This window comes from Somniosus microcephalus, chromosome 1, assembly GCF_052327205.1.
Source record: "Somniosus microcephalus isolate GS21.2 chromosome 1, FLI_Smic_1.0, whole genome shotgun sequence".
In the NCBI taxonomy this organism is placed as follows: Eukaryota; Metazoa; Chordata; class Chondrichthyes; order Squaliformes; family Somniosidae; genus Somniosus; species Somniosus microcephalus.
Window position 1 is genome coordinate 263800089 of NC_140987.1, and position 15084 is coordinate 263815172.

General features: G+C 48.3%; 1 protein-coding gene across 2 annotated transcripts in view; it reads right to left on the reverse strand.

Moving 5' to 3' along the window:
* The window catches only part of palm2akap2 (PALM2 and AKAP2 fusion), a 391333-nt gene extending 383055 nt beyond the window's left edge, over positions 1 to 8278 (reverse strand). The window contains exon 1 of one of the 2 annotated variants that reach the window (XM_085993245.1): positions 7894 to 8278. In XM_085993245.1, coding sequence (XP_085849371.1) covers positions 7894 to 7931 — 38 coding nt within the window. In that variant the 5' untranslated portion in view covers positions 7932 to 8278. The remainder of the gene's footprint in view (positions 1 to 7893) is intronic. The other variant, XM_085993267.1, reaches the window with a different exon arrangement.
* Positions 8279 to 15084: the final 6806 nt, after the last annotated feature.

Below are 15084 nucleotides of genomic sequence, written 5' to 3' on the forward strand. Positions count from 1 at the left end.
ACACTATGGTTATCACTGTTTATATCGTTACACTATGGTTATCACTGTTTACACTGTTGTATCACTACACAAGGTCACCTCTTGTCACGCTGTTATACCTGGGCTGACCACAGATGACTCCGCCCATGACTCCGCCTGCTTGCCCAGGTATAAAGGTGGTCGACTGGCCGGTATTCCTCCTTGTTGGACCCGATCACCCACGAGGGTGGGCTCTGTTACTTAGCCAATAAAAACCTATAGTTACTATCTTAACTCGTCGCTTTTCATTGGATGAATTGATAGGTATATCAATTTTATTGGCTAAATTTTGAAATGAGTGGATCGGAGCAGCCAAACGACCAGCCAAACGACCAGCTACAACAGCCACAGCAGCCGGCCTGGCTGCGAGCCCTCCGACCGCCGTACCTGGATCTAAACCCACAGGCAGCGAACTCAGCCCTCGACTTCAAACACTGGCTGAGCTGTTTCGAATCCTACCTGGGAGAATCCGGCGTGCCTCCGGGGTCCAAACTAAGAGTTCTGACCGCCCAAGTGAGCCCTAAAGTATTTGCGCTCATCCAGGACCTTACTACATACGAGGACGCCCTCAATCTGCTGAAAGAGCAGTACCGGAGCCCGGTAAACTCTATGTATGCCAGACATCTCCTAAGATCCCGCTCGCAACAGCCAGGAGAGTCTGTAGATGAATTTTTACGGGCGCTACAAACACTCGGCAGGGACTGTGACTTTAAAGCTGTAACGGCTGCAGAAAATACTGAAGGGAATATCCGCGATGCCTTCGTGAAAGGCCTTCGGTCCGACTACTCACGGCAAAGACTGCTCGAATCAAAGGACCTCGACCTGAATACAACTGCAGCCCTCGCTCGCTCTCTGGAAGTGGCCCATCGGGACCTCGAGGTGTATTCCAGGTACTGTGCTGCGCGACCCTGGGACTCCGGCCCGACCCCGGCCGCAATACCCCTCGCACCGCCGCCTCTGGGACCTACCTCAGCGTCGGCGTCCCAGAACCGATCGGGACTGCCACCCCCGGTACCGGCTGCAACATTGGAGCCCCGCGGTCGGGCCGCCGGCTGCTTCTTCTGTGGCCAGGCGAAACACCCGAGGACGCGCTGCCCTGCAAGAAATGCGACTTGCTCCGATTGCCACAAGAAAGGCCACTTCGCTAAGGCCTGCAGGGGGAGAGCCACAAACGCCAGCAGTGCCTCATGCGAGTTGTGGGGGCGGCCATCTTTCATCAAGGCCACAGATGCCAGTATCCCCTCGTGTGAGTCGTGGGGGCGGCCATCTTTGATCAAGGCCACCGACGCCAGCAGTGCCTCATGTGAGTTGTGGGGGCGGCCATCTCCTCCGCCATTTTATTCAACCTCGTGGGCGCCGCCATTTTGTCCACCACACTCGACCGCCACCTTGTCTCCAGACCCGACCACCGCCTCACCCGCAGACTACAGCAGCTCGCTCAGCCATACACTAGCCTCCGTCACACTGGACCAAGCTCGCCCGCATCACCTGTCTAAGTCCATGATGGACATCAAAGTAAACGGCCACGCCATGACCTGCCTGTTCGACAGCGGAAGCACGGAGAGTTTCATCCATCCAGACACGGTGAGCCACTACTCCCTCACTGGCCAACGCGCAACCGGATCTCGATGGCGTCGAGGTCCAATTCTACAGACATCAGCGGCTACTGTGTTGTGACCCTGTCGGTTAGGGGCACGGAGTATAAAAATTTTAAACTCCTCGTCCTGCCCCAGCTCTGCGCTGCCGTCCTACTAGGGCTGGACTTCCAATCCCACCTTCAAAGTGTCACTTTGGCATACGGTGGACCCCTCCCCCCACTCACAGTCGACAACCAGCAGCCTTTAAACCGCCCACCGCATACCACCTGCGGCCTATCCACCCTCAAGGTCCCGCCCCCCTCCCTGTTCGCTAACCTCACCCGCGACTGTAAACCCGTCGCCACCAAGAGCAGGTGGTACAGCGCCGGCGACAGAGCTTTTATTAGCTCTGAGGTGCAGCGTCTCCTGAAGGAGGGCATCATCGAGAGGAGCAACAGCCCCTGGCGTGCCCAGGTCGTAGTCGTTAAGACCGGCAATAAAAACCGCCTGGTCATCGACTACAGCCAAACCATAAACCGGTACACCCAGCTGGACACATACCCCCTTCCCCGCATATCTGATATGGTCAATCAGATTGCACAGTACCGGGTATTCTCCACCATCGACCTTAAGTCGGCCTATCACCAACTCCCTATCCGCCCTGAGGACCGCCAGTATACCGCCTTTGAGGCGAATGGCCGCCTCTACCACTTCCTTAGGGTTCCCTTCGGCGTCACCAACGAGGTTTCGGTCTTCCAAAGGGAGGTGGACCGGATGGTTGACCAGAACGGGCTGCAGGCCACGTTCCCTTATCTAGATAACGTCACCATCTGCGGCCGCGACCGGCAGGACCACGATGTTAATCTGGAGAAATTCCTCCGTACGGCCGAACGGCTGAACCTCACTTACAATAAGGAGAAATGTGTGTTTAACACCTCGCGTCTCGCCATCCTCGGCTGCGTAGTAGAGAACGGGGTCATCGGCCCCGACCCCGAAAGAATGCGCCCCCTCATGGAGCTACCCCTCCCCCACTGTCCAAAGGCGCTGAAGAGAACCCTGGGGCTCTTCGCCTACTATGCCCAATGGGTGCCGAATTATGCGGACAAAGCCAGACCCCTCATGAAGTCCACCTCCTTCCCCCTGACGGCAGAAGCGTGCGCAGCCTTCTCCCTCATAAAGGGAGACATTGCTAAGGCCACGATGCACGCGGTGGATGAGTCTATCCCTTTCCAAGTGGAGAGCGATGCATCCGACTTCGCCCTAGCAGCAACCCTTAACCAGGCGGGGAGATCTGTGGCCTTCTTCTCAAGAACCCTCCAGGGCCCTGAGACCCGACACTCTTCGGTCGAGAAGGAGGCCCAGGCGATCGTGGAGGCAGTACGACGCTGGAGGCATTACCTGGCAGGCAAATGATTTACCCTCCTTACCGACCAGCGTTCGGTCGCTTTTATGTTTAATAACAAGCTGAGGGGCAAAATCAAGAACGACAAGATCTTGAGGTGGAGAATCGAGCTCTCCACCTATGATTATGATATCTTGTACCGGCCTGGTAAACTGAACGAACCCCCAGATGCTCTATCACGAAGTACATGCGCCAACGCGCAAATTGATAGACTGCAGACCCTCCACAACGACCTCTGCCACCCCGGGGTCACCAGACTTTACCACTTCATTAAGGCCCGCAACCTGCCCTACTCCATCGAGGAGGTCAGGACCATGACCAGGAACTGCCAAACCTGCGCCGAATGCAAACCGCATTTCTTTAGGCCGGACAGAGCAAGCCTGATCAAGGCCACCCGCCCCTTCGAGCGCTTGAGCATCGATTTTAAGGGGCCCCTCCCGTCCTCTGACCGTAATGTGTACTTCCTCAACATCATTGATGAGTACTCCTGTTTCCCCTTTGCCTTCCCCTGCCCAGACATGACCAGTACCACGGTCATCAAATGCCTGAACGACCTCTTCGCCTTGTTCGGGTTCCCGAACTATATACATAGCGACCGGGGCTCATCCTTCATGAGCGAGGAACTTCGCCAGTTCCTACTAGCGAGAGGCATTGCTGCAAGCAGGACCACCAGCTACAACCCCCGAGGGAACGGCCAGGTGGAAAGAGAGAACGCGACTGTCTGGAAGGCCGTTCTCTTAGCCTTAAAGTCTAAGGGCCTGCCAACCTCTCGCTGGCAGGAAGTCCTCCCGGCAGCGCTGCATTCCATCCGGTCACTGCTTTGCACGGCCATTAACGCCACCCCCCATGAACGAATGTTTGTTTTCCCCAGGAAGTCGACTACGGGAACCTCGCTACCAACATGGCTGACTTCTCCGGGGCCCGTCTTGCTGCGAAAGCACGTGAGGGCCCATAAAACGGACCCCCTGGTCGAGAGGGTGGACCTCCTGCACGCCAACCCCCAGTACGCCTATGTGGCATACCCAGACGGGCGGGAGGACACAGTCTCCTTACGAGACCTTGCACCCTCGGGCACCCCTGAGACACCACCGTTACCCCCCACCACCCCCCCAAATCCACCCCAGGTAGACGGCATGCCGGAACCCCACGAGCCTTCGCCGACCACGCAGACACCAGCATTAACATCGGATACTGCATCACCGCCGCCGCTGCTGCGCCGATCAGAGAGACTTACGAGGCCTCCAGACAGACTGACATACCCGAACTGGTAGTACACTTCACCCCGCCGGACTCAAATCTAAACAAGGGGTGAATGTGGTAAACCACTTTTATCGTTCACTATCGTTACACTATGGTTATCACTGTTTATATCGTTACACTATGGTTATCACTGTTTACACTGTTGTATCACTACACAAGGTCACCTCTTGTCACGCTGTTATACCTGGGCTGACCACAGCTGACTCCGCCCATGACTCCGCCTGCTTGCCCAGGTATAAAGGTGGTCGACTGGCTGGTATTCCTCCTTGTTGGACCCGATCACCCACGAGGGTGGGCTCTGTTATTTAGCCAATAAAAACCTATAGTTACTATCTTAACTCGTCGCTTTTCATTGGATGAATTGATAGGTATATCAAGTATCTGCTAGTCCTGTTCCAAACTGGCAGTGTTTCGATAGCTTGCGCAGTTCTGTTAAATACTCAGCATTACTTTCATCTTTATGCTGGTTCCTCTTGTGAAACTTAAATCTTTCTGCTATCAGCAGCGGTGTGGGGTTTAAGTGGTCCTGTAGGATTGACACTATGTTTTCAAAATCCTTTTCTACTGGCTTCTCTGGGGTTACTAGGTTTCGTAGTAAGCCATACTTTTTGCACCCATTGAATTCAACAATACCAGCGCTTTCTTGTCATCTGGCACATCATTCGCCTTGCAGCATACTTCTATGCGTTCGACATATGTTGTCCAATCTTCGACTTCATTGTCAAACGCTGTGATACTGCCACTCTTTGGCATTTTTGGGTGTGGTTAGACTGGCTTAAAATGGCGTCTCCCGCGCTTTCCTTTCTTCCCCGCTGCGGCTTAAAATGGTGTCTCCCGCGCTTTCCTTTCTTCCCCGCTGCGGCTTAAAATGGTGTCTCCCGCACTGCTGCCAACGCCGCTCTCGGCGGTCCTCGTGGCAAATGGCGACGCCCTGTGGGTTTTGTGCGCTGCTCCTGTGCTGCTGCCAACGCCGCTCTCTGCGGTCCTCATGGCAATGGCAGCGCCTCGCGTTTTCCTGCGCGCCTCTCTCCCCCGTTGATGCTGCTCGGCCCTGGAACACCGGCTGCGCTCTGCTCTCTCTCGCCTCTCTCCCCCATTGATGCCGCTCGGTCCTGAACACCGGCTGCACCCTGTGCGCTCTGCCCTCTCTCTCACCCCCGTCGACGCTGCTCGGTCTTTTTCTGTGCCGCTCGGTCGGGATCTAGCCTGTCGCTGTCTGGGAAGGGTCTGCGCAGTACCTGTTGCCAGCCTGTTTCACTGGACCACCGTGACTGGAAAGCCAAGCCTGGCTCTCGACAGCCTCCCCTGCGATGCTCAAATCTCCGCTAGATGACTGGGCGGTTGCCCGTGGTCGACACCCGTGCTTCTGGACTCGACCTTCTTCCACTGTTCCCCAGGAGCGAATCCCTGGGAGGTGATGCAGAGTTGCAGGTAGGTTCGAATCTGCTCGTCGCCAATGTTAGATCCGTGTATCTTAATGTTGTGTCCTTCAATAATCAGACAACAGACTGCAGGGAACGATTCAACAGGTGTTTACTGAATGAGGGTTACTCTAGAACTAACTATACACATCACTACTCAGGGTTTATATACAGCTGTGGTCACTGCTGGTACTACAGTATACAGGAGCTGTAAAAAGTAGTTCTCCCCTTAAAGGTACATACATTACAGGAATCCCCCCCCCATTGTAACAGCAAAGGTTGGAGAAAGGGAGTGCAGCGCAGATTCACCAGAATTACACCTGGTCTAAAAGAGTTAAATTATGAGGACAGGTTGCATAGACTAGACTTCTATTCCCTGGAGCATAGAAGATTAAGTGGTGACCAAATTGAGGTCTTTAAGATGATTAAAGGAATTGATAGGGTCGATAGAGCGAAACTATTTCCTCTGGTGGCAGAGTCCAGAACAAGGGGGCATGACCTTAAAATTAGAGTTAGGCCGTTCAGAGGTGATGTCAGGAAGCACTTCTTCACACAAAGGGTAGTGGAAATCTGGAACTCTCGCCCCCCAAAAAGCTGTTGAGACTAGATTAAAGTGAAAATTTCAAAACTGAGATTGATACATTTTTGTTAGGCAAGGGTACTAAGGGTTACGGAACCAAGGTGGGTAGATGGAGTTCAGGTACAGATCAGCGATGATCTAATTGAATGGCAGAACAGGCTTGAGGGGCTGAATGGCCTCTTCCTGTTCCTATGTTCCTAGAAGCAGGGTTCTGGCGGAATAAGCACAACCAGACAAGCCATGCCAATAATCAGGCGAACTGATCACCTCACATTTCCATTAAAATAACAGATGTTGATTAAATCTTGCAGATCAGTATTATAAGGAATTTCCACACACGAGATTGGATTTGTATTGATATCTCACATATAAACTAAGAAAGGCCCACTGCCTGCAGCATTCATATCCTTGACGCAATTGCTGCTGAATAATCAGCAACAGAGATACAATTTAATAAATGGAGTTTAAGGTGCTCAGGTGACCTTTTAATATCCGCTTTGTTAACCCTGAAACTTTGACAATCCCACACAATTGTACGTAGCGACCTGTGTAATCATGTGGTGATCTGCTAGAAATGGATTGACGTTGTGCAGACATGTTTTCCCCATCTAATCACATTCTGTTATTAAATAGTCATGGAAACAAGTGAGCAAAATTCCTCATTTTTCATCACCTCATCCATTACTCCAACTTCCTTACAAAATGATGAAAGGTTTTGATAGAATAAATAAGGAGAAACTGTTTCCACTGGCAGGAGGGTCGGTAACAAGAGGACACGGATTTAAGATAATTGGCAAAAGAACCAGGAGAACATGAGGAGAATTTGTTTTTTACGCAGTGAGCTGTTATGATCTGGAAAGCATTGCCTGAAAGGGCGGTGGGAGCAGATTCAATAGTAACTTTCTAAAGAGGATTGGATAAATACTTGAAAAGTAACAAATTTGCAGGGCTATGGGGAAAGAGCAGGGGGAAGTGAGACTAATTGGATAGATTATTCAAAAAGCCGGCACAGGCACGATGGGCCGAATGGCTTCCTTCTGGTGCTGCCTGATTCTCTGATCACTCGTGAGCATCTTGATACCGACTGAATAATCTGAGATTCCTGAAATGTGTTGGACGACAAATCCAACATATTGTCATGGTTCTGTCCAGAATACTAGGGAACACAGGGCAAAACAATGGCGGGATAGCCGGGAAAGAGTTGAGATAGGGTGGCACGATTATTTGCTTAATGACTGACAAATGCTTAACTGGGGCATTTATCAAATGATCAGCACATCTTGTTCTCAGAACAAAATGATTACAAAAGTATTTTGATTCCCCTTCATATTTATTACTGTAATTGGAATACAGATACGCGTAAAAATGGCACTTTGTTTTTTTTTTACTCACTGATTAACCCGCGCATGTATATCTCACAGTCTGTTTTCATTCATCGCATTTTCACCAGATTAATTTTTTATTAAAGTACTAGGTGTCATAATAGGCATCACCTGGATGATCCTGGCACATAGGTTTTAAAAAGATCCACCATTTACTGAAAACAATTTAAATCTGACAAGGAAGTTAAAAATAAAAAAAAGGCGGCAGGACAGGCTGCAGCTAAGATAGAAAGTGAACAATAACGGGACTTACTCCATTGGCGGTGAGTTTCTCCTCAGATGGGTGTTCATTATGGTGGCTGCCAGTGCTAATTTGCTGTTGCCTTGACAAAGCCTTTTCAATCGCAGCTTTCCGTTTCCTTCCTCTACAGGGACGGCTGTGGGATTCCGCCAAGCATCACTCAGCAAAGCCTGGGAGAAAAGGTGGCAATTGGATGATGCCGTTTTATTGGCACAGATGACACTGTAGTGTCCTAGACAATGTTTTCTTTCCACCCCGGTCTCCTTTTTTAATATATAACATATATATAGAGGGACAGACACCTAAATCAAATTCTTCGGCTGCCAGCCAGAACCTTGGACCGACATCACTTGCATCTCAATTGTCACAGCTTCTCCCTTGTGCTGTGTCACAATCCCTCCCTGCCTCCGATAGGAAATTCTCTTTCTCTATCAACCCCCCCCCACAACCACCCCCCCCGCCCCCCCGGCCACGACTTAAGAATCACTAGCTCCCTCTCAGCAGCCAGCAGCACTCTGCATAATCGGTCCATCATGCTTGCAAATTCACCGAAGTGCTGAACTGCTCCCTGATAGAATGTAATAAAAAAAGCCACCCCTCTTGTTGATCAATAGAGGGTCGATACGTTAAAACATGCTCAGTGTGTAACTCCATGAATAGAGAGTACATTGATAGAATTCTCTAAGGCTTGCGTAATAATTTGCTTGTTTGCACTGAAGAACACTTTATTTGTTTTATGAACTGTGCCTAGCTGGTATAGCTGACTAAAATGATTTTGCTGAATATCTTTGAAGCATTTCAAATTTGTTACGATTGATGTGATGTTAAGTCCTTGCGTGCTGCTATTTTAACGTTATCCCCATAGGTTTTAAAAATCAAGGGCACCTCTTTTTTGTTAACAAACCCCAAATAGATTTGTTTGTCTTTTGTTCCCCTCGTAAAAAGTTCTTCTTTAAGTCAGCAGTGTTCTTTCCTCGCTGACCTACAGAAGATAGAAGAATGAGAGTTTTACTCTGCATCTAGCCCGTGCCCATACCGTACCTTGATGTGCTTGAAACTGGATCTGGGCACAAAAAGTAGGAGCGTTTTCCAATCCTCAATGCTTCAATGAGCACACCAATCAGAACCCTCCATATATAGACGCTATGGGATATGAACTGATGACACTCATAGAAACATAGAAAAATAGGAGCAGGGAAAGGCCATTCGGCCCTTCGAGCCTGCTCTGCCATTCAATATGATCATGGCTGATCCTCTATCTCAATACCATATTCCCACTCTCTTCCCATACCCCTTGATGCCTTTTGTGTCTCGAAATCTATCTATCTCCTTCTTAAATATATTCAGTGACTTGGCCTCCACAGCCTTCTGTGGTAGAGAATTCCACAGGTTCACCACTCTCTGGGTGATGAAATTTCTCCTCATCTCAGTCCTAAATGTCCTACCCTGTATCCTGAGACTGTGACCCCTCATTCTAGACCCCCCAGCCAGGGGAAACATCCTCCCTGCATCCAGTCTGTCTAGCCCTGTCAGAATTTTATACGTTTCAATGAGATCCCCTCTCATTCTTCTAAACTCTAGTGAATACAGGCCTAGTCGACCCAATCTCTCCTCATACGACAGTCCTACCATCCCAGGAATCAGCCTGGTGAACCTTCGCTGCACTCCCTCTATGGCAAGTATATCCTTTCTGAGGTAAGGAGACCAAAACTGCACACACTACTCCAGGTGTGGTCTCACCAAGGCCCTGTATAACTGTAGTAAGACATCCTTGCTCCTGTACTCAAATCCTCTTGCAATGAAGACCAACATACCATTTGCCTTCCTAACTGCTTGCTGCCCTGCATGTTTGCTTTCACTGTACTCAGTACTCAGAGATGGAATTATCATATTGAGCAACTCCTCCCATCTGATTTATATCATTTATTTTCAAGTCAATTGAATGAAAATCAAAATTTCTATCTCATGTAGCAATCAGAAAATACAGTACTTTTCAATGTTACATTGATGGGCCACTTCTGCTTAAATCCTGAAGCCATTTGTTCCCATCCTTTTCAATATCTTGGGATGAACTCCATAGGGGAATAGAAAGGGGTGGAGGTTATGTTACAGCAGTACAGAGCTCTGGCTGGACTCCAATTAGAGTACTGCGTTCAGTTCTGGGCACCATACCTCAAGAAGGATATATTGGCCTTGGAGGGGGTGCAGCGCAGATTTATCAGAATGATACCGGGGCTAAATGGGTTTATGAGGATAGGTGGCCTAGACTAGACTTGTATTCCCTGGATTTTAGAATATTAAGGGGTGATGTAATTGCGGTGTTTAAGATGATTCAAGGATTTGATGGGGTAGAGAGAGAGAAACTATTTCCTCTGCTGGGGGGAGTCCAGAACAAGGGGGCACAACCTTAAAATTAGTGCCAGGCTGTTCAGGGGTGATGTCAGGAAGCACTTCTTCACACAAAGGCTAGTGGAAATCTGGAACTCTCTCCCCCAAAAAGCTGGTGAGGCTGGGGGTCAATTGAAAATGTCAAAACTGAGATTGATACATTTTTGTTAGGCAAGGGAATTAAAGATTACGGGACCAGGGTGGGTAGATGAAGTTAAAATACCCATCAGCTATTATCTAATTGAATGGCGGAACAGGCTCGAGGGGCTGGATTGCCTACTCTTGTTCCTATGCCCCATATTCATCGAGGTCAGGAATGTCACAATTCTTCTTGCTGATGCTGCCCTGACCCCACCAGCAATACGCTTAAATCTCATATGAGCGCTTAGCATTACTGCTCCCTCTACACTGTCCCAGCAAGGCATCTTAACCCCAAGATGAGATGAGAATCTTTTACTTTATTGGTGCGACACTTGCATTTGCCACACCAGTCATCCCTATGGCATCATTGAGCCAGACTGCCAACTGGGGATAAATTATTTACAGTTTTGTGCTATGTGATCTCAGGCAGAGACCAAAGCTGGCAGCAGCAAATAATTAAACCTAACAGAAAGCATCTTTTATTGATGTTGAACTTGCATCTAATATTTGAGCTTTAACCAATACATTTTACAGCCATACATACAGTGGCAACTGTTCTGATTAAGGACATACAATATAAGAAAAATTGGCTGGAAATTTGTTGCAATCATATTCTTTACAGACTCAATTCACATTAGATCGTAATGTTATTTGTATGCAATTTAGCATTTTTCTCTTCATTATGAGGGCATTGAGATGATTGTGGCAGTTAAAAGTACTGCAGGAGGATGTGATTTGAAAGCCAATCAGAGCGATAGTCAAAGCTGAAGGCTCACTGCTTAAGAGCCAAGGATGATTCTCTACTCAAGACATTGTAAGACAAACAATAGGTGGGTACAGCTCTTCAAAGGGGAATCAAACACACCAGCCCAAGACCAATTGTAATGCCGCTGAAGTAGAAGAACTAATTGATATTGCTGATATCCAAATTAGACAGTGCGTAAATGGCAATAGGAATAGCAGCTGAACTTACAGAACTACACCCAGCAGAAAACTGGATATAGTTTGCAATAACATGAACCCTGAAGCACACACTGAAATGAAGACAGGAGCATGCATGAACAAAATAAATAAGTCAATGTTGTCATTCCCAACGAGCAACACCTTTTCAGCCACAGCAACCAGAGAAACATCATCACCCACAATCAGTCTCCAGAATCAGGGCTTTGCCCAGTTCAAAGATCAAGAAACCTGTTGCAAACCTTGGACAGGATTTAGATAGATTGTATGATGACCCAAGTTTTACGCTGTGACACATTACTGAGAAAAGTCTGGCCTACCATAAACTAATGGTTATTAATTAGATTGACTTCTGCAAAATGTTCGGTGGATGACATCGACTTTCATTGTGAGGGTTACAATGCGACAAGCATCAAAGCTCACAAGGTTGTGTGTGTAGTGATTCCAGGAAGAGAGAATATAAGGTTCCGAGCCACAGAATGTTTTGATGCGTAAGAGTTGTTTCCTGTTGCCATTAAGAGAAAGAAGGAAGAACTTGCATTTATATAGCACCTTTCAAATCCTCAGGACATCCTAAAGCACTTTGCAGTCAATTAAGTACTTTTGTAAGGTAACCTCTTTTGTAATGTAACCTCTTTTGTAATGTAGGGAAACATGGAGCCAATTTGCGCACAGCAAGGTCCCACAAACAGCAATTACATAAATGGCCAGTTAATTTGTTTTTAGATGTTGGCTGAGGGATAACTATTAGCCTGGACACTGGGGAGAACTCCCCTGCTCTTCCTCAAAATAGTGCCGTGGGATCTTATACATCCACCTGAGAGAGCAGACGGAGCCACAGATTAATATCTCAGCCGAAAGACGGTACCGCACTCCACTGAGTGTCAGCCTAGATTATATAAAAGAAAGGCTTGCATTTATATAATGCCTTTCATGATCACCGGAAGTCTCAAAGAGCTTTACAGCCAATGAAGTACTTTTGAAGTGGAGTCACTGTTGTAATGTGATAAACACAGCAGCCAATTTACTCACAGCAAGCTCCCACAAACAGCAATGTGATAATGACCAGATAATCTGTTTTTGTTATGTTGGTTGAGGGATAAATATTGGCCAGGACATCGGGGATAACTCCCCTGGTCTTCTTCGAAATAATGCCACGGGATCTTTTACGTCCACCTGAGAGAGCAGACAGGGCCTCGGTTTAACGTCTCATCCAAAAGACGGCACCTCCGACAGTACAGCACTCCCTCAGTACTACACTGGAGTGTCAGCCTAGCTTTATGTGCTCAAGTTCTTGGAGTAGGGACTTGAACCCACAACCTTCTGAATCAAAGGCGAGTGTGTTACCAACTGAGCCACAGCTGACTTTGCTCAAAGGCCCTCCTCTGAAGTTGCTCAATGGGATATTTTAAATAAGTCACTCTTTACTGTCGTGTATCCTCTTGGCATTTAATGAGAGAGAGATCAACAGCCAGGCGCACCTCCTTGGAGGCAAAGTCGACACCTGCTGTACATATATTATCTTTCTGGCCATATGCCACATATTGAGGAGCGATGGCAGCAAATGAGAGCAACTTCTCTACATACTAGCCTCGAATAGTTTCAATCATTGCAGCTGTCATGTGGCTGGGCAGCTGTCAAAGTCAAACAGCCGCAGTCTGAACCCATCAGAATTGACAGAACTATTTAAGGAATTTGGAACAGGAGTTGGCCACTCAGCCCCTTGAGTCTGTTCTGCCATTCAATTAGGCCATGGCTGATCTGTATCTTAACTCCATCTACTCGCCTTGCTCTGTTACCCATAATACCTTTGCCAATCTCAGTTTTGACATTTTCAATTGAACGCCCAGCCTCAACAGCTTTTTGGGGGAGAGAGTCCTAGATTTCCACTACCTTTTGTGTGAAGAAGTGCTGCCTGACATTATCCCTCAATGGCAAGCTCTAATTTTAAGGTTCTGCCCCCTTGTTTTGGACTCCTCTACCAGAGGAAATAGTTTCTCTCTATCTACCCTGTCAAATCCTTTAATCATCTTAAACACCTCGAATAGATCACCCCTTAATCTTCTATACTCCAGGGAACACAAGCCTAGTCTCTGCAACCTGTCCACATAATTTAACCCTTTTAGCCACGCCTCTAGCCAAGCTGTTCCAGTACAGCTACAACACTGGCACCTATCCGACAATGTGGAAAACTGCCCAGGTATGTCCTGTCCACAAAAAGCAGAACAAATCCAATCCAGCCAATTACCACCCCATCAGTCTACTCTCAATCATCAGCAAAGTGATGGAAGGTGTCATCGACAGGGCTATCAAGCAGCACTTACTCACCAATAACCTACTCACTGATGCCCAGTTTGGGTTCCGCCAGGACCACTCAGCTCCTGACCGCATTACAGCCTTGGTCCAAACATGGACAAAAGAGCTGAATTCCAGAGGTGAGGTGAGAGTGACTGCCCTTGACATCAAGGCAGCATTTGACCAAGTGTGGCATCAAGGAGCCCTCGTAAAACTGAAGTCAATAGAATTCGGGGTGGAAAACTCTCCACTGGCTGGAGTCATACCTAGCACAAAGGAAGATGGTTGTGGTGGTTGGAGATCAATCATCACAGCCCCAGGACATCACTGCAGGAGTTCCTCAGGGCAGTGTCCTAGGCCCAACCATCTTCAGCTGCTATATCAATGACCTTTCCTCTATCATAAGGTCAGAAGTGGGTATGTTTGTTGATGACTGTACAGTGTTCAGTGCCATTCGCAACTCCTGAGATAATAAAGCAGTCCATGCCCACATGCAGCAAGACCTGGATGACATTCAGGCTTAGGATGATAAGTGGCAGGTAACATTCGTGCCACACAAGTGCCAGGCAATAACTATCTCCAATAAGCCAGCGTCTAACCACCGTCCCTTGACATTCAACGGCATTACCATCACCGAATCCCCCACCATCAACATCCTGGGGGTCACCATTGACCAGAAAATTAACTGGATCAGCCACGTAAATACCGTGGCAACAAGAGCAGGTCATAGGCCTGCTAAGGCTTCTTCGGCAGCACCTCCCAAACCCATGACCTCTACCACCTAGAAGGACAAGGGCAGCAGGCGCATGGGAACACCACCACCTCCAAGTTCCCCTTCATGTCACACACCATCCTGACTTGGAAGTATATGGCTGATCTTTCATCGTCGCTGGGTCAAAATCCTGGAACTCCCTCCCTAACAGCACTTTGGGAGTACCTTCACCACACGGACTGCAGCAGCTCAAGAAGGTGGCTCACCACCACCTTCTGAAGGGCAATTAGGGATGGGCAATAAATGCTGGCCGGGGACCTCTGCTGTTGGGTCAGTGATGAGGTGTTGGTTCTTTATGTTGAATGCGTCCCACGATTCCGCCCATCTGGATAGTGGGTTGATATCAACTGCATGAATATTGGCTGCTGTTTCCCAGAATGGCCGGTGCGATTTTAAGCACTTTCGTGCTGGGTTTTTCAAGTCTTCGTGAATGGGAAGGTCGATGTTGCTGATGATTTTTTCCATCTCACGGAGCACGGTGGCATCGCAGCAAATGACAGGCGGGGAAATGTGGGACAGCACCGGGAGCCACTCAGTTGGAGTGGACCAGAACTTTATATAACTGTAACATAACTTCCACCCCTTTCTATTTCCCTATGGAGTTCATCCCAAGATATTGAAAAGATAAGGATGGGAACAAATAGCTT